The following is a 27,653-nucleotide window of genomic DNA, read 5'->3' as shown; positions in this document are numbered from 1 at the left end:
TGGGTTTCCTCCGGGTGCTCCGGTTTCCTCCCACAGTCCAAAGATGTGCAGGTTAGGTGGATTGGTCATGATAAATTGCCCTTAGTGTCCAAAATTGCCCTTAGTGTAGGGTGGGGTTACTGGGTTATGGGGATAGGGTGGAGGTGTTCACCTTGGGTAGGGTGCTCTTTCCAAGAGCCGGTGCAGACTCGATGGGCCGAATGGCCTCCTTCTGAGCTGTAAATTCTATGAAAAACCCCGCCTTCTGTTTCTCTTTCTCGCTACGGAAGCTGTCGGACCTTCAGAACATCTCCAGCATTTCTTATTTTCATTGAAAAACAAGAGGGTTGTTTTATCAACTTACCTTTGGGCCTTCTGGTCCGTTAGGGCCTGGTAAACCGATGTCACCGGGAAAACCCTGGAGCAAACAAAAAGAAAATGAGCATGCTGTCAAAGCTTTTCATCCTAGACTCATCAGGACAGCTCGCAAGATAAACCAAGAGTAAATGGAACAACAATTTATACTTCATGAGAAGATAGTGCTGATTGGTTGGAAAGTAGATTCTGATTGGTAGACATGTTGCAATGCAAAATGCAGCAGAGAACATTTAACATCCAATTGTTAATTGCAAAAAAAAAATTTAGAACGCCATTAACGTTGATCAAAAATATAGTTTGTTTTAACAGGTTCTCTGCATTTCACTGAAATTAGATAAAGTTAAATGATCAGGGACAGGTTGCACCAGGTTAGCTTTGTATTCATAGAATCCCTACAATGCAGAAGAAGGCCATTCGGCCCATCGGGTCTGCATGACCGTTCGATGGACCACCCGACCTGGGCCCTATCCCCCACCCTATCCCTGCAATCCCACCCAACCTTTGGACACTTAGGGGCAATTTATCATGGCCAATCCACTTAACCTGCACATCTTTGAACTGTGGGAGGAAACCAGAGCACCCGGAGGAAACTCACGCAGACACGGGGAGGACGTGCAAACTCCACACAGACAGTAACCCGAGGTCGGAATGGAGCCCGGGCACCTGTCGCTGCCCGGTAGCAGTGCTAACCATTGTGCCGCCGTGCCACCCTGGAGTTTAGGAAATGAAGAGGTGATGCAACTGGACAGCCTATGAGATTTGATAGGGTAGAGAGAGAGAAAAACAATTTAATATGGTTGGTGAGTCCAGAACTTTGGGGCAGAACCTTAAAATTAGATCGAGATCATCTGAGCTGATGTCTCAAACATCAACAATGGGAATGGAAATCTGGAACTCACTCGCCCCCCCCAAAAAGCTGTGGATGTTGGAAGCCAATTGAAAAATGTCAAAACTGAGGGCAGCACAGTGGCGCAGTGGTTAGCACTGCAGCCTCACGGCGCCGAGGACCCTGGTTCGATCCCGGCTCTGCGTCACTGTCTGTGTGGCGTTTGCACATTCTCCCCGTGTTTGCGTGGGTTTCGCCCCCCACAACCCAAAAGATAGGGTAGGTGGATTGGCCACGCTAAATTGCCCCTTAATTGGAAAAACGAATTGGGTACTCTAAATTTATTTTTTTTAAAAATAAAATGTCAAAACTGCGACTGAAAGGTTTAATAATAATCTGTATTAGTGTCCCAAGTAGGCTTACATCAACAATGCAATGAAGTAACTGTGAAAATCATTTTTGTAGTGGAATCGAGGCAAACAGACAGAGTTAAATTACAGATCAAAGTTTTTTTTTGCATGACAGCCTCGGTTGGAGGGGCTGAATGGCCTGAATATCCTTATATTTTCAGCTAAGCGATTTTTGAACTGAATGTGTTGACCTGTATCATGTACTCTCAACAACCACCAGAGCCAATCGCTCCGTTACGCACTGCTGCTAACCCTGCTGCTGATCGGAGTGGCTCCCACAGGGCATGCCAGGTCACACACACAGAGTTCTGTCCCAAGGCAACCTCTGACTGCCCTCCACCTGATCAGACTCAACCCCAGAGTCCGCAATGTAAACGGGGAAGGAATTTCACACACATAAAAACGATCTAATCAGCTGAGACTCAAATCCAGCATTTTTCCATCTCCAATGCATAAGATGCTGTTCAAATTATTCAAAGGTCTGGAAGCGTTTGAGAAAGATCTGGAAGTATTTAATTTCCAAACTCTTTTTTTTTTTCAACAGTAACATAAACACAACGGCACACGTGCGCGGAATATACAAAACAAATTATTTCCAAATATGATCCACAAATGTTTTCCTTTTCCTATAACCTTATGGATAAGAGGATGTTTAATCATCTCCATGTGGTTCTTGTGGTGATATACATCACTATAAGTACCCAAAGGGTTAATGTACATACACTACACCTAGCTAGACACTAGAGGGAACACCAGAGACATGACACACAGACAGTCAACCAATAGGTCAGTAAGATAGGACACGACCAATGGGCATTCACGATACACACAGCGGTGACACTACCACAAGGGGGCATTACACCAACCCATATATAAGGACACTGCACACATGATCTTCCTCTTTCCAGTGGCGACTCTCAGCTGGTTTAGCACACTGGGCTAAATCGCTGGCTTTTAAAGCAGACCAAACAGGCCAGCAGCGCGGTTCAATTCCCGTACCAGCCTCCCCGAACAGGTGCCGGAATGTGGCGACTAGGGGCTTTTCACAGTAACTTCATTGAAGCCTTCTTGTGACAATAAGTGATTTTCATTTCATTTTCATTTAAGTGAGTACAGACACAGGGTTGATTGAACATCACACCCATCACGTGGATTGTAGCAGACTGATTCGTCAGTCTGAGTAGCTATAGCAGGATTAACAGTAGCGTCGAATCCAAGTAGGAGAATTGTTAATAGTTTAATAAACGTGTTAAAGCTATCTCCAAGTCTGAACCTTCCTTTGTCAGAGTGTACATCAAGGAAGCAACTTATACTACAACAAGAGCGTAACAAAACAGATCTCTGTGAAACTCAACCATAGATTAAGGGCAAGATTAAGAATTAGACAGTACTGGAGAAAGTCGTTCGGGCTATTGCGCCTGGCTGTTGAATAATGGTGCTTTCCCCCTCACATATAGTCCCACAAAGCTGTCACTTTCAAACATGTTCCCTTATGATAATTAAATCTTGCTTCCATCACCCTTAACGGCATCGTATTGCAGACAAGACTCTCCCGTTTGAAATAACTTGACCAAACTAACTGTCGATTGTCAAGGTACTCAGGTATATTGTGTAGAACTTTGAACTTGGGGCACGGGGACAATATATTGAAATGAAAATGAAAATGGCTTATTGTCACAAGTAGGCTTCAAATGAAGTTACTGTGAAAAGCCCCTAGTCGCCCCATTCCTGCGCCTGTTCGGGGAGGCTGGTACGGGAATTGAACCGTGCTGCTGGCCTGCCTTAGTCTGCTTTCAAAGCCAGCGATTTAGCCCTGTGCTAAACCAGCCCCCTTTGATCCTCACATCAATCAGCAGAAACCCTGCAGAGATGAGTGAATGTGGGTGTCTGTTTTAAGGACATTTGTCAAAGTTTCCATTCTGATTCCCCCCAATTCTTGCTTCTCTCTCACATGTGAACGACCATTCGGAAGACAAACCTTTGGTACATTCTCGTTATGTAGAATGTCAGGCACAGCGGCAGGGACAACAGGTCACTTTGAAATTCTGAGGGACGCAATCACAAATTCAAGCTGCTTTCAGCTCTCCTTTGGAGAACCATCAAGCTGGTTTTATGTTATTCCGTGTTTGTTGGATTCTTACGCTGTCTTCCTGCTGCACAGAAACATTTCCCTCCCTGCCCCCAGGAATTTCGAAGCAGTGTTTAATTTCTGCACCGGCTTCCAATTCAAATTATACAAACATTTCTTGGTTCGATAAGCTGATTGGCTACTTTGAGGAAACAGTTAAGTTAGTGGTTGGTGACGCGCTTGGTTTCCAAAAGACCATTTGATAAATTCTACTTATTGGGAAAGACTTCATAATAATAATCTTTATCGTCTCAAGTAGGCTTATATTAACACTGCAATGAAGTTACTGTGAAAAGCTCCTAGTCACCACACTCCGGGGCCTGTTCGGGGACACAGAGGAAGAACTCAGAATGTCCAATTCACCTAACAGCACATCTTTCAGGATTTGTGGGAGGAAACCGGGGCGCCCGGAGGAAACCCACACAGACACGGGGAGAACGTGCAGACTCCACACAGGCAGTGACCCAAGCCGGAATCGAACCCGGGACCCTGGCGCTGTGAAGCAACAGTGCTAACCACTGTGCTACCGTGCTGCCCATAGTCATCATGGTGGATTAGATGTCTGATAGTCTCCTGGACGTTGGTATGTATTCTCAAGATGGAGGACTATCTTCCCGTAACAGCCTCCCCGAACAGGTGCTGGAATGTGGCGACTAGGGGCTTTTCACAGTAACTTCATTTGAAGCCTACTTGTGACGAATAAGCCATTTTCATTTCATTTTCATTTTCATTTCATTCATTTTTTCAATGATGTTTTCAGAATGTTACAGAAAGAGAACTGGTCCAGCAATACCTGGATTTGAAATTCTCATCCTGCTTCACAAGTTGTTCCATGGCTTCCCCCCAGCCCCACAACCTTCTGTGATCTCTCACCGTCTGATTCTGGCCCCTTGAACATTCCCGATTTTAATTACTCCACCACTAGCGGACGTGCGTTCAGCTTCCTGGGTCTGTCACCGGTGAACTCCGAGCTTGCTTCACTTGTGTAATTGTGCTCCGCGTGACTTCACTATCCGTTCACAGCTCACGCCGTTCTGTGGTTCTTCCCGCCAACGCCACCTTGTTTCCATTCAGCTGCTGCTACAGCTCTTCAATCTGTTTCTTGGAATTTTTGGCTCCCTCCTGGAATATTGGAACATTGCTTAGTCTCTGCCAACTGCTTCATCGGCTTGTTCAGCGTGACGTTAAATTCATTTTGTGCTCTTTGTGATTTTCCCGAGTAAACTTTGACCTAAGGGATTCTTGTAACATTTCAAGGTCTTTCAACCAATTTCACTTTCCTTTGTGAAGCTCGCTTGCTTCATCGAGGGTTTTTCGATTATTCAGTCGAGTCACCTTGAGTGTCTTCTGCTGTGTTTCCGTTCTGCTGTTTAAGACATTCTACATTCCTTCATGGTGCTTAACGTTACACACTTCTTACGCATTTAATCTTGAAGGACAATCAACTGTTCTCTCAACTGTTTATTCTCTCATTGCCCTCTGTCTGGGGTCTCTCATTGCCCTCTGTCTGCGGTCTCCAGCTGCCCTCTCTTTGGGTCTCTCGTTGCCCTCTCTCTGGGGTCTTTTGTTGCCCTCCCATTGGGGTCTCTTGTTGCCTTCTCTCTGGGTGTCTCATTGCCCTCTGCCTGGGGTCACTTGTTGCCCTCTGTCTGGGGTCTCTCGCTTCCCTCTCTCTGGGGTCTCTCATTGGCCTCTCTCCGGGGTCTCTCGCTGCCCTCTCTCTGGGGTCTCTCGCTGCCCTCTCTCTGGGTCTCTTGTTGCCCTCTCGCTGCCCTCTCTCTGGGATCTCTCGCTGCCCTCAGTCTGGGGTCTCTCGTTGCCCTCTCTCTGGGGTCTCTCACTGCCCTCTCTCTGGGGTCTCTTGTTGCCCTCTCTCTGGAGTCGCTAGTTGCCCTCTGTCTGGAGTCTCTCGCTGCCCTCTCTCTGGGTCTCTTGTTGCACTCTGTCTGGAGTCTCTCGCTGCCCTCTCTCTGGGGTCACTTGTTGTCCTCTCTCTGGGGTCACTTGTTGTCCTCTCTCTGGGTCTCTTGTTGCACTCTGTCTGGAGTCTCTCACTGCCCTCTGTCTGGGGTCTCTCACTGCCCTCTCTCTGGGTCTCTTGTTGCCCTCTCTCTGGTGTCACTTGTTGTCCTCTCTCTGGGTCTCTTGTTGCACTCTGTCTGGAGTCTCTCGCTGCCCTCTCTCTGGGTCTCTTGTTGCCCTCTGTCTGGGGTCTCTCGCTGCTCTCTCTCTGGGGTCTCTCGCTGCCCTCTCTCTGGGTCTCTTGTTGCCCTCTCTCTGGGGTCTCTCACTGCCCTCTCTCTGGAGTCTCTCGCTGCCCTCTCTCTGGGGTCTCTTGTTGCCCTCTGTCTGGAGTCTTTCGCTGCCCTCTCTCTGGGAGTCTGGAGTCTCTCGCTGCCCTCTCTCTGGGGTCTCTCACTGCCCTCTCTCTGGGTCTCTTGTTGCCCTCTCTCTGGGGTCTCTCACTGCCCTCTCTCTGGGTCTCTCGCTGCCCTCTCTCTGGGGTCTCTCACTGCCCTCTCCCTGGGGTCTCTCACTGCCCTCTCCCTGGGGTCTCTCGCTGCCCTCTCTCTGGGTTCTCTCACTGCCCTCTCCCTGGGGTCTCTCACTGCCCTCTCTCTGGGGTCTCTTGCTGCCCTCTCTCTGGGGTCTCTCACTGCGCTCTCTCTGGGGTCTCTCACTGCCCTCTCTCTGGTGTCTCTCGCTGCCCTCTCTCTGGGTCTCTCGCTGCCCTCTCTCTGGGGTCTCTCGCGGCCCTCTCTCTGGGTCTCTTGTTGCCCTCTCTCTGGGGTCTCTCACTGCCCTCTCTCTGGGGTCTCTCGCTGCGCTCTCTCTAGGGTCTCTCGCTCCCCACTCTCTGAAGTCTCTCGCTGCCCTTTCTCTGGGGTCTCTCGCTGCCCTCTCTCTGGGTCTCTCGCTGCCCTCTCTCTGGGGTCTCTCACTGCCCTCTCCCTGGGGTCGCTCGCTGCCCTCTCTCTGGGGTCTCTCGCTGCCCTCTCTCTGGGGTCTCTCGCTGCCCTCTCTCTGGGTTCTCTCACTGCCCTCTCCCTGGGGTCCCTCACTGCCCTCTCCCTGGGGTCTTTCACTGCCCTCTCTCTGGGTCTCTCGCTGCCCTCTCTCTGGGGTCTCTCACTGCCCTCTCCCTGGGGTCTCTCACTGCCCTCTCCCTGGGGTCTCTCGCTCCCCTCTCTCTGGGGTCTCTCGCTGCCCTCTCTCTGGGGTCTCTCGCTGCCCTCTCTCTGGGTTCTCTCACTGCCCTCTCCCTGGGGTCTTTCACTGCCCACTCCCTGGGGTCTCTCGCTGCCCTCTCTCTGGGGTCTCTCGCTGCCCTCTCTCTGGGGTCTCTCGCTGCCCTCTCTCTGGGTTCTCTCTCTGCCCTCTCCCTGGGGTCTCTCACTGCCCTCTCCCTGGGGTCTATCGCTGCCCTCTCTCTGGGGTCTCTCGCTGCCCTCTCACTGGGGTCTCTCGCTGCCCTCTCTCTGGGGTCTCTCACTGCCCTCTCTCTGGGGTCTCTCGCTGCCCTCTCTCTGGGTCTCTCACTACCCTCTCCCTGGGGTCTCTCACTGCCCTCTCCCTGGGGTCTCTCGCTGCCCTCTCTCTGGGGTCTCTTGCTGCCCTCTCTCTGGGTTCTCTCACTGCCCTCTCCCTGGGGTCTCTCACTGCCCTCTCCCTGGGGTCTCTCGCTGCCCTCTCTCTGGGGTCTCTCGCTGCCCTCTCTCTGGGTCTCTCGCTGCCCTCTCTCTGGGGTCTCTCGCTGCCCTCTCTCTGGGGTCTCTCACTGCCCTCTCTCTGGGGTCTCTCACTGCCCTCTCTCTGAGGTCTCTCACTGCCCTCTCTCTGGGGTCTCTCACTGCCCTCTCTCTGAGGTCTCTCGCTGCCCTCTCTCTGGGTCTCTCGCTCCCCTCTCTCTGGGGTCTCTCGCTGCCCTCTGCCTGGGGTCACTTGTTGCCCTCTCTCTGGGGTCTCTTGCTGCCCTCTCTCTGAGGTCTCTCGCTGCCCTCTCTCTGTGGTCTCTCACTGCCCTCTCTCTGGGGTCTCTCGCTGCCCTCTCTCTGGGGTCTCTCGCTGCCCTCTCTCTGGGTCTCTCGCTGCCCTCTCTCTGGGGTCTCTCGCTGCCCTCTCTCTGGTGTCTCTCACTGCCCTCTCTCTGTGGTCTCTCACTGCCCTCTCTCTGGGGTCTCTCGCTGCCCTCTCTCTGGGGTCTCTCGCTGCCCTCTCTCTGGGGTCTCTCGCTGCCCTCTCTCTGGGATCTCTTGCTGCCCTCTCTCTGAGGTCTCTCACTGCCCTCTCTCTGGGGTCTCTCGTTGCCCTCTCTCTGGGGTCTCTTGCTGCCCTCTCTCTGGGTCTCTCGCTGCCCTCTCTCTGGGGTCTCTCGCTGCCCTCTCTCTGGAGTCGCTAGTTGCCCTCTCCCTGGGGTCTCTCGCTGCCCTCTCTCTGGGGTCTCTCGCTGCCCTCTCCCTGGAGTCTCTCGCTGCCCTCTCTCTGGGGTCTCTCGCTGCCCTCTCTCTGGGGTCTCTCGCTGCCCTCTCTCTGGGGTCTCTCGTTGCCCTCTCTCTGGGGTCTCTTGCTGCCCTCTCTCTGGTGTCTCTCGCTGCCCTCTCTCTGGGTCTCTCGCTGCCCTCTCTCTGGAGTCTCTCGCTGCCCTCTCTCTGGGGTCTCTCGCTGCCCTCTCTCTGGGGTCTCTCGCTGCCCTCTCTCTGGGGTCTCTCGCTGCCCTCTGTCTGGAGTCTCTCGCTGCCCTCTCTCTGGGGTCTCTCGCTGCCCTCTCTCCGGGGTCTCTCACTGCCCTCTCCCTGGGGTCTCTCGCTGCCCTCTCTCTGGGGTCTCTCACTGCCCTCTCTCAGGGGTCTCTCGCTGCCCTCTCTCTGGGGTCTCTCGCTGCCCTCTCTCTGGGGTCTCTCGCTGCCCTCTCTCCGGGGTCTCTCACTGCCCTCTCTCTGGGGTATCTCGCTGCCCTCTCTCTGGGGTCTCTCACTGCCCTCTCTCTGGGGTCTCTCACTGCCCTCTCTCTGGTGTCTCTCGCTGCCCTCTCTCTGGGTCTCTCGCTGCCCTCTCTCTGGTGTCTCTCACTGCCCTCTCTCTGGAGTCTCTCACTGCCCTCTCTCTGGGATCTCTCGCTGCCCTCTCTCTGGGGTCACTCGCTGCCCTCGCTCTGGGGTCTCTCACTGCCCTCTCTCTGGGGTCTCTCGCTGCCCTCTCTCTGGGGTCTCTCGCTGCCCTCTCTCTGGGTCTCTCGCTGCCCTCTCTCTGGGGTCTCTCGCTGCCCTCTTCCTGGGGTCTCTCGCTGCCCTCTCTCTGGGGTCTCTCGCTGCCCTCTCTCTGGAGTCGCTAGTTGCCCTCTCTCTGGGGTCTCTCACTGCCCTCTCTCTGGTGTCTCTCGCTGCCCTCTCTCTGGGTCTCTCGCTGCCCTCTCCCTGGGGTCTCTCGCTGCCCTCTCTCTGAGGTCTCTCGCTGCCCTCTCTCTGGAGTCGCTAGTTGCCCTCTCCCTGGGGTCTCTCGCTGCCCTCTCTCTGAGGTCTCTCGCTGCCCTCTCCCTGGAGTCTCTCGCTGCCCTCTCTCTGGGGTCTCTCGCTGCCCTCTCTCTGGGGTCTCTCACTGCCCTCTCTCTGGGGTCTCTCACTGCCCTCTCTCTGGTGTCTCTCGCTGCCCTCTCTCTGGGTCTCTCGCTGCCCTCTCTCTGGGGTCTCTCACTGCCCTCTCTCTGGGGTCTCTCACTGCCCTCTCTCTGGGATCTCTCGCTGCCCTCTCTCTGGGGTCACTCGCTCCCCTCTCTCTGGGGTCTCTCACTGCCCTCTCTCTGGGGTCTCTCACTGCCCTCTCTCTGGGGTCTCTCGCTGCCCTCTCTCTGGGTCCCTCGCTGCCCTCTCTCTGGGATCTCTCGCTGCCCTCTCCCTGGGGTCTCTCGCTGCCCTCTCTCTGGGGTCTCTCGCTGCCCTCTCTCTGGAGTCGCTAGTTGCCCTCTCTCGGGGGTCTCTCGCTGCCTACTCTCTGGGGTCTCTCGCTGCCCTCTCCCTGGAGTCTCTCGCTGCCCTCTCTCTGGGGTCTCTCGCTGCCCTCTGTCAGGGGTCTCTCGCTGCCCTCTCTCTGGGGTCTCATGCTGCCCTCTCTCTGGGGTCTCTCACTGCTCTCTCTCTGGGGTCTCTCACTGCCCTCTCTCTGGTGTCTCTCGCTGCCCTCTCTCTGGGGTCTCTCGCTGCCCTCTCTCTGGGGTCTCTCACTGCCCTCTCTCTGGGGTGTTTCGCTGCCTCTCTCTGGAGTCTCTCGCTGCCCTCTCTCTGGGTCTCTCGCTCCCCTCTCTCTGGGGTCTCTCGCTGCCCTCTCTCTGGGGTCTCTCGCTCCCCTCTCTCTGAAGTCTCTCGCTGCCCTCTCTCTGGGGTCTCTCACTGCCCTCTCTCTGGGGTCTCTCACTGCCCTCTCTCTGGGGTCTCTCACTGCCCTCTGTCTGGAGTCTCCTGTTGCCCTCTCTCTGGGGTCTCTCGCTGCCCTCTCTCTGGGGTCTCTCACTGCCCTCTCTCTGGGGTCTCTCACTGCCCTCTCTCTGAGGTCTCTCGCTGCCCTCTCTCTGGGGTCTCTTGCTGCCCTCTCTCTGGAGTCGCTAGTTGCCCTCTCTCTGGGGTCTCTCACTGCCCTCTCTCTGGTGTCTCTCGCTGCCCTCTCTCCGGGGTCTCTCGCTGCCCTCTCTCTGGGGTCTCTCGCTGCCCTCTCTCTGAGGTCTCTCGCTGCCCTCTCTCTGGAGTCGCTAGTTGCCCTCTCCCTGGGGTCTCTCGCTGCCCTCTCTCTGAGGTCTCTCGCTGCCCTCTCCCTGGAGTCTCTCGCTGCCCTCTCTCTGGGGTCTCTCGCTGCCCTCTCTCTGGGGTCTCCTGTTGCCCTCTGTCTGGGGTGTTTCGCTGCCTCTCTCTGGAGTCTCTCGCTGCCCTCTCTCTGGGTCTCTCGCTCCCCTCTCTCTGGGGTCTCTCGCTGCCCTCTCTCCGGGGTCTCTCACTGCCCTCTCTCTGGGATCTCTCGCTGCCCTCTCTCTGGGGTCACTCGCTCCCCTCTCTCTGGGGTCTCTCACTGCCCTCTCTCTGGGGTCTCTCGCTGCCCTCTCTCTGGGGTCTCTCGCTGCCCTCTCTCTGGGGTCTCTCGCTGCCCTCTCTCTGGGGTCTCTCGCGGCCCTCTCTCTGGGGTCTCTCCCTGCCCTCTCTCTGGGGTCTCTCGCTGCCCTCTCTCTGGAGTCGCTAGTTGCCCTCTCTCGGGGGTCTCTCGCTGCCTACTCTCTGGGGTCTCTCGCTGCCCTCTCCCTGGAGTCTCTCGCTGCCCTCTCTCTGGGGTCTCTCGCTGCCCTCTGTCAGGGGTCTCTCGCTGCCCTCTCCCTGGAGTCTCTCGCTGCCCTCTCTCTGGGGTCTCTCGCTGCCCTCTCTCTGGGGTCTCTCGCTGCCCTCTCTCTGGGGTCTCTCGTTGCCCTCTCTCTGGGGTCTCTTGCTGCCCTCTCTCTGGTGTCTCTCGCTGCCCTCTCTCTGGGTCTCTCGCTGCCCTCTCTCTGGAGTCTCTCGCTGCCCTCTCTCTGGGGTCTCTCGCTGCCCTCTCTCTGGGGTCTCTCGCTGCCCTCTCTCTGGGGTCTCTCGCTGCCCTCTGTCTGGAGTCTCTCGCTGCCCTCTCTCTGGGGTCTCTCGCTGCCCTCTCTCCGGGGTCTCTCACTGCCCTCTCCCTGGGGTCTCTCGCTGCCCTCTCTCTGGGGTCTCTCACTGCCCTCTCTCAGGGGTCTCTCGCTGCCCTCTCTCTGGGGTCTCTCGCTGCCCTCTCTCTGGGGTCTCTCGCTGCCCTCTCTCCGGGGTCTCTCACTGCCCTCTCTCTGGGGTATCTCGCTGCCCTCTCTCTGGGGTCTCTCACTGCCCTCTCTCTGGGGTCTCTCACTGCCCTCTCTCTGGTGTCTCTCGCTGCCCTCTCTCTGGGTCTCTCGCTGCCCTCTCTCTGGTGTCTCTCACTGCCCTCTCTCTGGAGTCTCTCACTGCCCTCTCTCTGGGATCTCTCGCTGCCCTCTCTCTGGGGTCACTCGCTGCCCTCGCTCTGGGGTCTCTCACTGCCCTCTCTCTGGGGTCTCTCGCTGCCCTCTCTCTGGGGTCTCTCGCTGCCCTCTCTCTGGGTCTCTCGCTGCCCTCTCTCTGGGGTCTCTCGCTGCCCTCTTCCTGGGGTCTCTCGCTGCCCTCTCTCTGGGGTCTCTCGCTGCCCTCTCTCTGGAGTCGCTAGTTGCCCTCTCTCTGGGGTCTCTCACTGCCCTCTCTCTGGTGTCTCTCGCTGCCCTCTCTCTGGGTCTCTCGCTGCCCTCTCCCTGGGGTCTCTCGCTGCCCTCTCTCTGAGGTCTCTCGCTGCCCTCTCTCTGGAGTCGCTAGTTGCCCTCTCCCTGGGGTCTCTCGCTGCCCTCTCTCTGAGGTCTCTCGCTGCCCTCTCCCTGGAGTCTCTCGCTGCCCTCTCTCTGGGGTCTCTCGCTGCCCTCTCTCTGGGGTCTCTCACTGCCCTCTCTCTGGGGTCTCTCACTGCCCTCTCTCTGGTGTCTCTCGCTGCCCTCTCTCTGGGTCTCTCGCTGCCCTCTCTCTGGGGTCTCTCACTGCCCTCTCTCTGGGGTCTCTCACTGCCCTCTCTCTGGGATCTCTCGCTGCCCTCTCTCTGGGGTCACTCGCTCCCCTCTCTCTGGGGTCTCTCACTGCCCTCTCTCTGGGGTCTCTCACTGCCCTCTCTCTGGGGTCTCTCGCTGCCCTCTCTCTGGGTCCCTCGCTGCCCTCTCTCTGGGATCTCTCGCTGCCCTCTCCCTGGGGTCTCTCGCTGCCCTCTCTCTGGGGTCTCTCGCTGCCCTCTCTCTGGAGTCGCTAGTTGCCCTCTCTCGGGGGTCTCTCGCTGCCTACTCTCTGGGGTCTCTCGCTGCCCTCTCCCTGGAGTCTCTCGCTGCCCTCTCTCTGGGGTCTCTCGCTGCCCTCTGTCAGGGGTCTCTCGCTGCCCTCTCTCTGGGGTCTCATGCTGCCCTCTCTCTGGGGTCTCTCACTGCTCTCTCTCTGGGGTCTCTCACTGCCCTCTCTCTGGTGTCTCTCGCTGCCCTCTCTCTGGGGTCTCTCGCTGCCCTCTCTCTGGGGTCTCTCACTGCCCTCTCTCTGGGGTGTTTCGCTGCCTCTCTCTGGAGTCTCTCGCTGCCCTCTCTCTGGGTCTCTCGCTCCCCTCTCTCTGGGGTCTCTCGCTGCCCTCTCTCTGGGGTCTCTCGCTCCCCTCTCTCTGAAGTCTCTCGCTGCCCTCTCTCTGGGGTCTCTCACTGCCCTCTCTCTGGGGTCTCTCACTGCCCTCTCTCTGGGGTCTCTCACTGCCCTCTGTCTGGAGTCTCCTGTTGCCCTCTCTCTGGGGTCTCTCGCTGCCCTCTCTCTGGGGTCTCTCACTGCCCTCTCTCTGGGGTCTCTCACTGCCCTCTCTCTGAGGTCTCTCGCTGCCCTCTCTCTGGGGTCTCTTGCTGCCCTCTCTCTGGAGTCGCTAGTTGCCCTCTCTCTGGGGTCTCTCACTGCCCTCTCTCTGGTGTCTCTCGCTGCCCTCTCTCCGGGGTCTCTCGCTGCCCTCTCTCTGGGGTCTCTCGCTGCCCTCTCTCTGAGGTCTCTCGCTGCCCTCTCTCTGGAGTCGCTAGTTGCCCTCTCCCTGGGGTCTCTCGCTGCCCTCTCTCTGAGGTCTCTCGCTGCCCTCTCCCTGGAGTCTCTCGCTGCCCTCTCTCTGGGGTCTCTCGCTGCCCTCTCTCTGGGGTCTCCTGTTGCCCTCTGTCTGGGGTGTTTCGCTGCCTCTCTCTGGAGTCTCTCGCTGCCCTCTCTCTGGGTCTCTCGCTCCCCTCTCTCTGGGGTCTCTCGCTGCCCTCTCTCCGGGGTCTCTCACTGCCCTCTCTCTGGGATCTCTCGCTGCCCTCTCTCTGGGGTCACTCGCTCCCCTCTCTCTGGGGTCTCTCACTGCCCTCTCTCTGGGGTCTCTCGCTGCCCTCTCTCTGGGGTCTCTCGCTGCCCTCTCTCTGGGGTCTCTCGCTGCCCTCTCTCTGGGGTCTCTCGCGGCCCTCTCTCTGGGGTCTCTCCCTGCCCTCTCTCTGGGGTCTCTCGCTGCCCTCTCTCTGGAGTCGCTAGTTGCCCTCTCTCGGGGGTCTCTCGCTGCCTACTCTCTGGGGTCTCTCGCTGCCCTCTCCCTGGAGTCTCTCGCTGCCCTCTCTCTGGGGTCTCTCGCTGCCCTCTGTCAGGGGTCTCTCGCTGCCCTCTCTCTGGGGTCTCATGCTGCCCTCTCTCTGGGGTCTCTCACTGCTCTCTCTCTGGGGTCTCTCACTGCCCTCTCTCTGGTGTCTCTCGCTGCCCTCTCTCTGGGGTCTCTCGCTGCCCTCTCTCTGGGGTCTCTCACTGCCCTCTCTCTGGGGTGTTTCGCTGCCTCTCTCTGGAGTCTCTCGCTGCCCTCTCTCTGGGTCTCTCGCTCCCCTCTCTCTGGGGTCTCTCGCTGCCCTCTCTCTGGGGTCTCTCGCTCCCCTCTCTCTGAAGTCTCTCGCTGCCCTCTCTCTGGGGTCTCTCACTGCCCTCTCTCTGGGGTCTCTCACTGCCCTCTCTCTGGGGTCTCTCACTGCCCTCTGTCTGGAGTCTCCTGTTGCCCTCTCTCTGGGGTCTCTCGCTGCCCTCTCTCTGGGGTCTCTCACTGCCCTCTCTCTGGGGTCTCTCACTGCCCTCTCTCTGAGGTCTCTCGCTGCCCTCTCTCTGGGGTCTCTTGCTGCCCTCTCTCTGGGGTCTCTTGTTGCCCTCTCTCTGGGGTCTCTCACTGCCCTCTCTCTGCGGTCTCTCGCTGCCTTCTCTCCGGGGTCTCTCGCTGCCCTCTCTCTGGGGTCTCTCGCTGCCCTCTCTCTGGGGTCTCTCGCTGCCCTCTCTCTGGGGTCTCTTGCTGCCCTCTCTCTGGGGTCTCTCGCTGCCCTCTCTCTGGGGTCTCTCGCTGCCCTCTCCCTGGAGTCTCTCACTGCCCTCACTCTGGGGTCTCCTGTTGCCCTCTGTCTGGGGTGTTTCGCTGCCTCTCTCTGGAGTCTCTCGCTGCCCTCTCTCTGGGTCTCTCGCTCCCCTCTCTCTGGGGTCTCTCGCTGCCCTCTCTCCGGGGTCTCTCACTGCCCTCTCTCTGGGGTCTCTCGCTGCCCTCTCTCTGGGGTCTCTCACTGCCCTCTCTCTGGGGTCTCTCGCTGCCCTCTCTCTGGGGTCTCTCGCTGCCCTCTCTCTGGGGTCTCTCGCTGCCCTCTCTCTGGGGTCTCTCGCTGCCCTCTCTCTGGGGTCTCTCGCGGCCCTCTCTCTGGGGTCTCTCCCTGCCCTCTCTCTGGGGTCTCTCGCTGCCCTCTCTCTGGGGTCTCTCGCTGCCCTCTCTCTGGGGTCTCTCGCTGCCCTCTCTCTGAGGTCTCTCGCTGCCCTCTCTCTGGGGTCTCTCGCTGCCCTCTCTCTGGGGTCTCTCACTGCCCTCTCTCTGGGGTCTCTCGCTGCCCTCTCTCTGGGGTCTCTCACTGCCCTCTCTCTGAGGTCTCTCGCTGCCCTCTCTCTGGGGTCTCTCACTGCCCTCTCTCTGGGGTCTCTCACTGCCCTCTCTCTGGGGTCTCTCGCTGCCCTCTCTCTGGGGTCTCTCACTGCCCTCTCTCTGGAGTCTCTTGCTCCCCATGATACTTTATTCGGAGTTTGCTAGACCAGCCTTTGTCTGTTGTGGCCATTTCCTTATTACAAGTGGATCTAATCTTTCTTATTTCCTGTCTATTGTTTGCTTTTCTTGCATTTACCACTCTTAATTTGTTGCCGCTTTAAGGCAGTGAACTTATTTTTCAGCCCGCCAGCAGTTTATCAGTTTGGGCTCTGAGATTTTCCCGCACTTTTCGTGTTTTTGGCGCTTGTCCAGCAATCACGGCTGCCCTTTTCCCCAAACTACTTAAAATGAAAATGAAATGAAAATGGCTTATTCTCACAAGGTGGCTTCAAATGAAGTTACTGTGAAAAGCCCCTAGTCGCCACATTCCGGCGCCTGTTCAGGGAGGCTGTTCCAGGAATCGAACCGTGCTGCTGGCCTGCCTTGGTCTGCTTTCAAAGCCAGCGATTTAGCCCTGTGCAATGTTCAGGGTGAGGGCATTTCTCTCTCAGGGATAATTTATTTTCACCTTTGCAGGCTACAAAGAACATCCTGCACTGTGGGAGTTTCGCCGGAATGCTTTCCTTTAAAGTTGTGGCTATGCTTTCATTCCCTCCACCTCTACGATTTTGGGGAGTTCTTCATCTTCAAGCTTCTAAACTCTTAAAAGCCTTTCCCTTTCAAAGGGAAGACCACTTCAGCGATCTCCGCCTTCAAAGCTGCAAATTCTCTGGATTTTTTTAAAAGCTCTGCAGCTTTAAAAAAATATTTTGTCCTGGCACTGCCACTATCTGCATTTAACTCTGTCAGCCTTGTTTTTGCAGGTTCTTTGAACCTTTTTGTTTTATTTGTAGCTCTCATTGAGCTGCTACTGACCCTGTGGGTCTGCCCATTTATTCTACAATACAAGTGCAGCTTTTTTTTGTATTTTTGCCAATCCACCTTGTGGTCTCTCACTCAGGTGTCTTGCACGTTTTCTTCTTAGGTGCTTGTCTCTCTGGTTAGACGTCAGTTTTTCATACCTTGTAATACGTTCTGAGTTCAATCAATTAGCTGAAACCTTTCTTATTGCTGTTGATTCCCGTGGTCCGATTGGCATTGATCATCACCACCAATACCACCGCTTCACACCATGTCTTAACATTCTAGGGGCTGGTTTAGCACACTGGGCTAAATCGCCGGCTTTGAAAGCAGACCAAGGCAGGCCAGCAGCACGGTTCAATTCCCGCACCAGCCTCCCCAAACAGGCGCCGGAATGTGGCGACTAGGGGCTTTTCACAGTAACTTCATTGAAGCCAACTTGTGACACTAAGCGATTTTCATTTCATTTTTCATATGGTGCACGGTGTTATGGGAGAGGCTTTTTCAGAACCCCAAAATGTATCATGGAGTTCAACCAATTTCCCCCTTTAATGCTATCGTTGCTTTTCCAAGCACACGGCTTGTTCCCTAGGTGTGGGATTACAATTATGGGCACGTGGGTTTTTAAACACAAAACAATGTTTATTCCATGAACTCAACTTAACCCCTTAAATAAACATTGGATCTCTTAACACCCCTTACTTCAAAGATAATTCCGAAAATATTACAACAGTAAATAATTCCTCAAAATGTTCCTTCAAACTTCCAAGAGACTTAACACCTTTAAACAGAAACACATCAGGTTAAACTATTATGAGTTTAAATCACCCAAATGATCCAGAGATAGCCTTTCATGGCAGAGATCACAGCAGATCCAGCTCACTGCAAAACACAGACACACACCCAAGCTCTATACATCAAACCATGGGCTGTGCTATTCTCCAGGCCCATGTTAACCATTGCTCCGCTGAGCAACTTTTCATCATAATCGCAGCAGCTCCAAATCAGAACTCTCTCAGCCCAGTCCTCAGCCTTCTATGTTCTAACCCGAGCCTTAGAAATCATTCTTGATATTTATAACATTTTCCACCAAGTCGACAAGTTGGAGCAAGATGCAGATAAACGTTGACCTAACTGAATAACGGAATATCTGGATGGGCTGAATGGTCTGCTCCTGTGTTTCTAAACACGTTAAATTGGTGTTACTTGGTTTATTCACAGATGTGGACATTTGGGCAGCATGGTGGCACTGTGGTTAGCACAGTTGCTTCACAGCTCCAGGGTCCCAGGTTCAATTCCCCGCTGGGTCACTGTCTGTGCGGAGTCTGCACGTTCTCCCCGTGTGTGCGTGGGTTTCCTCCGGGTGCTCCGGTTTCCTCCCACAGTCCAAAGATGTGCAGGTTAGGTGGATTGGCCACGATAAATTGCCCTTGGTGTCCATAAAGGTTAATTGGGGTTACTGGGTTAAGGGGATGGGGTGGAGGTGGTGTGTGCTTGAGTGGGGTGCTCTTCCCAAGGGCTGGTGCAGACTCGAGGGCCGAATGGCCTCCTTCTGCACTGTAAATTCTATGATTCTATGGTGCTCAGGCCAACGTTTATTGGCCCTTCCTGAGAGGAAGCGATGGCGTGCCACCATTTTGAATACAACTGAGTGTCTCGCTCGGCTATTTCAGAGGTAGTTAAAAGTCATAGAAATATAGAAAATAGGAGCAGGAGGAGGCCATTCGGCCCTTCGAGCCTGCTCCTCCATTCATTATGACCATGGCTGATCATCCAACTCGGTAACCTGATCCCGCTTTCCCCCCCATATCCTTCAATCCCCTTCATCCCAAGTGCTATATCTAACCTGAAACCATACAATGTTCTGGCCTCAACTACTTCCTGTGGTAACGAATTCCACAGACTCACCACTCTCTGGGTGAAGATATTTCTCCTCATCTCTTTCTTAAATAGTCTACCCCGTATCCTCAGACTGTGACTCCTGGGGCGAAATTCTCCGTAATAGGTGCGATGTCCGACGACCGGCGCCAAAAACGGCGCAGATCAGTCCGGCATCGTGCCGCCCCAAAGGTGCAGAATCCTCCGCATCTTGACCGGCAGAGCCCTAACCTTGAGGGGCTAGGCCCGCGCTGGACTGATTTCCGCCCCGCCAGCTGGCGGGAAAGGCCTTTGGTGCCCCGCCAGCTGGCGCGGAAATGACATTGCCGGGCGGCGGCATGCGCGGGAGCGTCAGCGGCCGCTCACGGCATCGCCGCGCATGCGCAGTGGAGGGAGTCTCTTCCGCCTCCGCCATGGTGGAAACCGTGGCGAAGGCAGAAGGAAAAGAGTGCCCCCACGGCACACGCCCGCCCGTGGATCGGTGGGCCCCGGTCGCGGGCCAGGCCACCGTGGGGGCACCCCCCGGGGCCAGATCGCCCCGCGCCCCCCCCCAGGACCCCGGAGCCCGCCCGCGCCGCCTTGTCCCACCTGTAAGAGACGTGGTTTAATCCACGCCGGTGGGACAGGCATTCTAGCAGCGGGACTTCGGCCCATTTGGGCCGGAGAATCGCCAGGGGGGGGGTCCCGCCAACCGGCGCGGCGCGATTCCCGCCCCCGCCGAATATCTGGTGCCGGAGAATTCGGCAAGCGGCGGGGGCGGGATTCACGCCAGCCCCCGGCGATTCGCCGACCCGGCGGGGGGTCGGAGAATCTCGCCCCTGGTTCTGGACACCCCCACCATCGGGAACATCCTCCCTGCATCTCCCCTGTCCAGTCCTGTTAGAATTTTATAGGTTTCTATGAGATCCCTCATTCTTCTGAAAAGTCAAACCACATCGCTGGGGGTCTGGAGTCACATGTCGGCCAGACCGGGTAAGGACGGCAGATTTCCTTCCCGAAAGGACATTAATGAACCAGATGGGTCTTTGCAACAATCCAGATGTTTCTTGCCACCATCACTGAGATTAGCCTTTTATTTAATTTAACTGAAATTCCATCCTCAGCTGCCATGGTGGGATTTGAACTTCTGTCTCAAGCTCTTTAGGTCAGGCCGCTGGATGCCAAGACCAGAAACATAACCACTCTGCTGCCGTATAGACAAACTTGGCATGCACTAATATGTGAAAACATTTGACGCTGTTTTTATCATAGATAGTATTTACATAGAATTTACAGTGCAGAAAGAGGCCATTCGGCCCATCGAGTCTGCACCGGCTCTTGGAAAGAGCACCCTACCCAAGGTCCACACCTCCACACTATCCCCATGACCCAGTAACCCCACCCAACACTAAGGGCAATTTTGGACACTAAGGGCAATTCATCATGGCCAATCCACCTAACCTGCACATCTTTGGACTGTGGGCGGAAACCGGAGCACCCGGAGGAAACCCACGCAGACACGGGGAGAACGTGCAGACTCCGCACAGACAGTGACCCAAGCCGGGAATCGAACCTGGGACCCTGGAGCTGTGAAGCAATTGTGCTAACCACAATGCTACCATGCTGCCCCTAAACGCTATCATCTGCCACTAAATGGCTATCGTCAATTCCTGCATGTCATGAAGGACGTGGAAACCACTTGTCGGCTCATGGACTTGCACTTCGAACAACCGCCGACTTCCTGATAGCTCATTCTCTGCCATCCTTAATCCTCATTCCAGGAAAAGACAAGATTCCCACACCAGTTACATCAGACCATCATTAATAAACCATGAAGACATTGCGACACTGGAATGCATTCTGCTAATTTCAACAAGCTGGTTCTGCTATGAACAAACGCAAAGTTTCACATATTTATCCGGAAATTTGAAGTTTGATGTAAATCTGAAACCAATTTCTGAAAAAAAGCACGACTCCCAGTCCAGACATTTAACCAGAATTGTTTGCATTGTTCATTTAATCTGAGAGTTTCTTTCTTTAAAAATTTGTTCATGGGATGTGGGTGTTGCTGGTTAGGCCGGCATTTATTGTCCACCCCTAATTACCCTTCAGAAGGTGGTGGTGAGCTGCCTTCTTTAAATGCTGCGGTCTCGGAGGTGTAGGTACACCCACTGTGCTGTTAGGGAGGGCGTTCAAACATGGATAAACGAGCTGAACTCCAAAGTGGTGGTGCTCACATGCGCCTGCTGCCCTTGGCCGTCTGGATGGTAGAGTTCGAGGGGTAATGGGTTTTAAAACCGCATCCATAAATGTGCGAAGCATCAAAGATACTTCGCGGTGTGTAGCCACACTCAACTATTTAGCAAATGCGAAAGCCGACCTACTGTTCCTGCAGGAGTGCGGAATTCCGCACCTCAGCAACCACAGGCGCTGGTCGAGCTGGTGGTCCCACGGGCCATCCATCTGGTCAGGAGGAAACGACTGCCGCTCCTCCGGCCTGGGTATTCTGCTGCGGGGAGGCAACTTCACCATCTCCGACGTTAAGGAGGTGGTGGGCGGGCGCATCCTCGTAGCAGACATCAAATACAAAAACACCCCTCTCGACTTATTAACGTGTACGCCCCGGCCGTAAAAAGTGAGCGGCTGGCAGTCCTTCAGCAACTCCCACTGCTGTTGGCCACCTCCAAGCCGGTCATCCTGGGCGGTGACTTCAACTGCATCACCGATGCGGCTGGACGATCCGGCAGAGCCGACAGCAAACTAGACGCTACGTCCAGACTCCTGATGGAAACGGTAAAAGACACCAAGCTGCTCGACGTCTGCAGCAACCCTGCAGACGGCGCGCAGCGTAGATACACATGGTCACGGCCAGACGGGTCCGTCCGCTCCAGGATAGACTTCTTCTTTGTGTCCCGAGCTTTCACGGTCAGGTCCACCAACGTAATGCCGGTGTTCTTCTCTGACCACTGCCTCCTACTGGCCGACTGCCACCTGCAGGAAGACCAGGGGGTAGGCAGGGGGACATGGAAGCTAAATGTAAAACTGCTGACCCCTGAGAACCTCGAGGAACTCAGGAGGGATTACAAGAGTTGGAGAACCGTGAAACCCCTCTTTGAGTCTCCACATCTCTGGTGGGAACGCCCTCAAGGGCGTTCAAAAGGTGAGAGAGAGCGACGAGGGGTCATGTCCAGGCTCCAGAAAAGTGCAGAATTTGCTCCAGCTGCAGTCGATGGGGGTGGATGTCAAGGAGGATCTGCAAGAGGTGAAGAGCCAGCAAGACTCGCTCTACACCTCGGAGGCCTCCAAGGTTATCTTCCGTTCCAGAGTCCGCTCCGTGGAGCAGGATGAAAAGTGCTCACGCTTCTTCTTCCAAAAGGTGCACAGAGAGACCTCTGTGATCAGCAGCCTGAAGGAAGAAGATGGCTCTGAAAAGTCATCGCAGTCTGACATCCTGAGGATCAGCCAATCCTTTTATGCCGGACTGTATGACCTGAAGCCAACAGATAGCACTGTTTCCCAGACCTTCCTGTCGACCATCACGGAGGTCATAGGCGACAGCGAGCGGGAAAACCTGGACAAACCGCCAACTCTGGATGAGCTGACAAAGGCCGTCAAGTCCTTCGAGACGAGTAAAACTCCCGGAAGCGACGGCTTACCGGTCGAGTTGTATTCGGCTCTGTGGGACTGGATGGGCCCAGACCTGCTGGAAGTGTACGAGAGTATGCTTCTGGAAGGCAGCATGTCAGACTACATCTACAAGCTGAAGGGGGAAAGGGAAGAAATTCGAAATTGGCGACCCATTTCACTGTTGAATGTGGATTACAAAATTTACATAGATTTACATAGAACATACAGTGCAGAAGGAGGCCATTCGGCCCATCGAGTCTGCACCGACCCACATTAATCCCTCACTTCCACCCTATCCCCGCAACCCAATAACCCCTCCCAACCCTTATGGACACTACGGGCAATTTTTAGCATGGCCAATCCACCTAACCTGCACGTCTTTGGACTGTGGGAGGAAACCGGAGCACCCGGAGGAAACCCACGCAGACACGGGGAGAACGTGCAGACTCCGCACAGACAGTGACCCAGCGGGGAATCGAACCTGGGACCCTGGCGCTGTGAAGCCACAGTGCTATCCACTTGTGCTACCGTGCTGCCCACTAGCCAAGAATTCTAGCCAAGGTCATCGCCAATCGGGTCAAGTCTGCTCTGGAGTCGGTGATCCACCCTGACCAGACCTGTGCTGTACCCGGCAGGAAGATCTCTGATAGCCTTGCGCTACTCAGGGATACGATCGCCTACGTGCAGGACAGGGGTGTGGACACCTGCCTCATCAGCCTTGACCAGGAGAAGGCTTTTGACAGAATATCGCACACCTACATGATGGATGTGCTCTCCAAAATGGGGTTGGGGAGGGAATTCGCAATTGGATCAAACTGCTCTACACAAACATCTATAGTGCAGTCTCAATCAAGGGGTGGGAATCAGAAAAGTTCCAGATCAAATCCGGAGTCAGGCAGGGCTGCCCTCTCTCCTCTGCCCTTTATGTGTGCTGCATAGAACCTTTTGCCGAGTCCATCAGGAAGGATCCGGGTATAAGAGGAGTGACGATCCCAGGCAAGTCAAGGCCTCCCTGTACATGGACGACGTCGCCGTCTTCTGCTCGGATCCTGCGTCTGTGCGCAGGCTCTTGACCACCTGCGACCAGTGTGAACTGGCCTCGGGAGCCAAGGTAAACCGTGGCAAGAGCGAGGCCATGTTCTTTGGGAACTGGGCCGACCGGTCCTTTGTCCCCTTCACTGTCAGGTCAGATTACCTGAAGGTGCTGGGGACATGGTTCGGAGCGGCCGGGGCGTGCACCAAAAACTGGGAGGAGCGCAAAGCAAAGGTAAGGCAGAAACTGGGCTGGTGGGAGCAACGCTCCCTCTCTATTGCGGGCAAAACCCTGGTCATCAGGTGTGAGGTACTCTCGGTGTTACTGTACGTGGCGAAGGTCTGGCCCATAACCCAACCCTACGCCACAGCAGTCACCCGGGCCATCTTCAAATTCATCTGGAGATCCAAGATGGACCGTGTCCGAAGGGACACCATGTACAAACCTCTGGAGAAGGGAGGGAGGAATGTACCCAACGCCTCCCTCATCCTGTTGGCCACCTTTGTGTCCAGCTGCATCAAGCTGTGCGTGGACCCCCAGTATGCAAACACCAAGTGTCACTACATACTGAGGTTCTACCTGTCCCCGGTGTTACGAAGGATGGGCCTGGCCTCTTTGCCGCGGAACGCTCCAAGTAGTTGGACCGTACCGTACCACCTGTCCTTCGTGGAACAGTTTTTGAAGGAAAACACCTTTGACCACAAGGCAATGAAGCAGTGGTCAGCACGTACTGTCCTCGAGGCCCTCAGGGAAAAGGAGACCGTGGAGGACGTTGGATGGTTCCCTGAGCAGACTGCCAGAGTCATCTGGCAGAACGTCTCATCACCAGAACTTTCAAACAAGCACCAAGACCTAGCTTGGCTGGTGGTGAGAAGGGCCCTCCCTGTCAGATTCTTCATGCACACCCGAAGGCTCTGCGCCAATGCACGCTGCCCTCGGAGTGGCTGTGGGGGAAATGAGACGGTCACACGCCTCCTTGTGGAATGTGCCTTTGCAAAGAAGGTCTGGAGAGAGATGCAGTGGTATTTGTCAAGGTTCATCCCGAGCAGCTCTGTGACACAGGACTCTGTGCTCTACGGACTGTTTCCAGGGACACACACCGAGACAAATATCAACTGCTGCTGGAAAGTCATCAACTCGGTGAAAGACGCTCTTTGGTCTGCCCGAAACTTGCTGATCTTCCAGTGCAAAGAATTGTCCTCGACCGAGTGTTGCAGACTGGCACATTCCAAGGTCCAGGACTACGTGCTGAGGGACGCACTCAAGCTTGGGGCAGCTGCCGCCAAGGCGCAATGGAAAAAGACCACTGTGTAAGGTCTTACCAGCAAATGTACACCGAGGGGTGGGTAACAGTGTAAACCCCCCTCGGTCTGGGCCACCAACACTCCAATATATAAAACAAACATGACAATGTAAATATTTAAGAAGGAATTGTAACGTAAAGAGCGATATGTGTGTAATATTATCAAAATTGAATGGAAGAAAGTCAAGGCAATGTGTAACTCTGATGGAAATGTACAGTCAAGACAATTCGAAATGTTCTGTAATGTTTATGATAGATTTTATGAATAAAGTATATTTTTTTGGAAATAAAAACAGTTGCTGCAGCGTATCTTGTAGATGGGTCACATTGCAAGGTCATTGATGAAGCAGCTGAAGATGGTTGGGCCGAGGACACGACCCTGAGGAACTCCTGCAGTGACGTCCTGGAGCTGAGATGATTGACCTCCAACCACCACAACCATCTTCCTTTGTCCTAGGTATGACTCCAACCAGCGGAGAGATTTCCCCCTGCTTCCCACTGACTCCAGTTTAGCTCCTTGATGCCACACTCGGTCAAATGCTGCCTTGATGTCAGGGCAGTCACTCTCACCTCACCTCTGTTTAGGGGCTATTTAGCACTGGGCTAAATCACTGGCTTTGAAAGCAGACCAAGGCAGGCCAGCAGCACGGTTCAATTCCCGTACCAGCCTCCCTGAACAGGCGCCGGAATGTGGCGACTAGGGGCTTCTCACAGTAACTTCATTTGAAGCCTATTTGTGACAATAAGCGATTTTCATTTCATTTCCAGCATTCAGCTCTTTTGTCCATGTTTGAGCCAAGGCTGTAATGAGGGCAGGAGCTGAGTGACCCTGGCGGGACCCAACTGAACGTCCGTGAGCAGGTTATCAGAAGCATAGAATCCCTACAGTGCAGACGGAGGCTATTCGACCCACCAAGTCTGCACCGACTTTCTGAAAGAGCACCCTACCTAGGCCGAGGCCCACTTACAGCTAAGCAAATGACATGTGGTGGCACTGTTGGTAACTCCATCCATCCTTTTACTGATGATGGAGAGCAGACGGATAGGGTTCTAATTGTCTGGGTTGTATTTGTCCTGCTTCTTGTGTACAGGACACACCTTGGCAATTTTCCACATTGCCGGGTAGATGCCAGTGTTGTACTGGAACAGCTTGGCGAGGGGTGCGGAAAGATTTGGCTCGAACTCCTTCGACAAGTTTGCTGACGACATGACCATAGTGGTTTGGATCTCAAACAATGATGAGTAAGAGTACAGGCGGGAGATAGAGAGCTTAGTGGAGTGGTGTAGCAACAACAACCTTTCCCTCAATGCCAGCAAAACTAAAGAGCTGGTCATTGACTTCAGGAAGCAAAGTACTGTACACACCCCTGTCAGCATCAACGGGGCAGAGGTGGAGATGGTTAGTAGTTTCAAATTCCATGGGGTGCGCATCTCCAAAAATCTGTCCTGGTCCACCCACGTCGACGCTACCACCAAGAAAGCACAACAGCGCCTATACTTCCTCAGGAAACTAAGGACGTTCGGCATGTCCACATTGACTCTTACCAACTTGTACAGATGCACCATAGAAAGCATCCTATCGGGCTGCATCACAGCCTGGTATGGCAACTGCTCAGCCCAGGACCGCAAGAAACTTCAGAGAGTCGTGAACACCGCCCAGTCCATCACACGAACCTGCCTCCCATCCATTGACCCCATCTACACCTCCCGCTGCCTGGGGAAAGCGGGCAGCATAATCAAAGACCCTTCCCACCTGGGTTATTTCCTCTTCCAACTTCTTCCATCAGGCAGGAGATACAGAAGTCTGAGAACACGCACGAACAGATTCAAAAACAGCTTCTTCCCCACTGTCACCAGACTCCTAAACGACCCTCTTATGGACTGACCTGATTAATTCTACACTCGTGTATGCTTCACCCGATGCCGGTGTTTATGTAGTTACATTGAAATGAAATGAAATGAAAATCACTTATTGTCACAAGTAGGCTTCAATGAAGTTACTGTGAAAAGCCCCAAGTCGCCACATTCCGGCGCCTGTTCGGGGAGGTCGGTACGGGAATTGAACCGTGCTGCTGGCCTGCTTGGTCTGCTTTAAAAGCCAGCGATTTAGCCCAGTGTGCTAAACTAGCCCTTGTTTTTGCCTTATGTATTTTTCTCATGATATGTCTGAACCGTACGCAGAACAATACTTTTCACATCACCAGGGTCTCAGGTTCGATTCCCCGCTGGGTCACTGTCTGTGCGGAGTCTGCACATTCTCCCCGTGTCTGCGTGGGTTTCCTCCGGGCGCTCCGGTTTCCTCCCACAAGTCCCGAAAGACGTGCTTGTCGGGTGAATTGGACATTCTGAATTCTCCCTCTGTGTACCCGGACAGGCGCCAGAGTTTGGTGACTAGGAGATTTTGCAGTGTTAATGTAAGCCTACTTGGGAGACTAATATAGATTATTATTATTATGACGCCAAGTATGTTCTCTAATCCTGTGCCGCGGTCCCAATCCAGCTACTATGTCCTTTGAGACACGCCAATCTCGGTCTGTGGAGGTACTACCAAGCCACTCTTGGTGCTAGACATTGAAGTCCCACACCCAGAGTATATCCTTTGCCCTTACCACCCACGTGCTGTTTAACATGGAGGAGTAATGATTCATCAGCAGGAAGTTTCCTTGCCAATGTTTGACCTGATGCCGTGAGATTTTATGGAATTCAGAACTGATGTTGCCCAGCAGTGGGACACGACACGATCGTGATTCCCTCAGTCTGACTACGTCAGGCTGTTGCTTGACTGGTCATTGGGACAACTTCCCTAATTTTGACACAAGCCCCTGATGTTTGTGAGAAGGGTTTTTCAGAGTCGACGGGGCTGAATTTGCCGCCGTAGTTTGCCGGTGCCTGGGTCGATGGCAGGTCGGTCTGGTTTCACTCTTTCGTCAATGATAACGCATTTTCAGAGCCAACCCAACCACTTACCCTGGGTCTTTGGGACACTAGTCCAGTGACAATACCACAACACCACACCTCCCGCCCGAAAGCCAGAAACACGCTTCCTTATCTATTTAAGCTTTGCAGAAGGATAGTGCCGTCGGATGCGTCACTCCTCCTCTGCAGGTTGAACACTCAAGAAGACAAGAATTAGAATGTCCCAGGTTTCTGATTCCTATGACTGAACTCTGTTGCTATTTTATGGTGTCCTGAAAGTTTAGCTGTTGTGTTGAGAATTAAACTTAGCAATTCAGTGTTTTATTTCATGAAAGCTTGCTACTTCATAGATTGGTGAGTACTGTATATTAAAAGCCTCTTTATTCATTCCTGGGAATTTGGCATCATTAATCCAGCATTCATTGTCTATTCCTTTATTTATTAATTTAGAGTACCCAATTCATTTTTTCCAATTAAGGGGCCAATCCATCACCCATCACATCTTTGGGTTGTGGGGGCGAAACCCACGCAGACACGGGGAGAATGTGCAAACTCCACACGGACAGTGACCCAGAGTCGGGATCGACCCTGGGACCTCGGCGTTGTGAGGCAGCAGTGCTAACCACTGCGCCACCGTATGCCCGTCCATTCCTAATAGCCTTGCAAAGGCGGTGATGAACTGCTTTCTTGGACCACCACAGTCCCTGCGTATTATTAGAGAG

At 54.5% G+C, this 27,653-nt stretch overlaps 1 protein-coding gene across 1 annotated transcript in view; it reads right to left on the bottom strand.

Moving 5' to 3' along the window:
- LOC140427240 (uncharacterized) overlaps nt 1-27,653 on the bottom strand; it is a 435,573-nt gene that overhangs the window by 234,639 nt on the left and 173,281 nt on the right. Inside the window, 1 exon segment of the mRNA XM_072512840.1 lies at nt 344-397. Coding sequence (XP_072368941.1) covers nt 344-397 — 54 coding nt within the window.

The sequence above is a fragment of the Scyliorhinus torazame genome, chromosome 7, assembly GCF_047496885.1.
Source record: "Scyliorhinus torazame isolate Kashiwa2021f chromosome 7, sScyTor2.1, whole genome shotgun sequence".
Classification (NCBI taxonomy): domain Eukaryota; kingdom Metazoa; phylum Chordata; class Chondrichthyes; order Carcharhiniformes; family Scyliorhinidae; genus Scyliorhinus; species Scyliorhinus torazame.
This window is presented reverse-complemented; position numbering and strand designations above follow the sequence as displayed.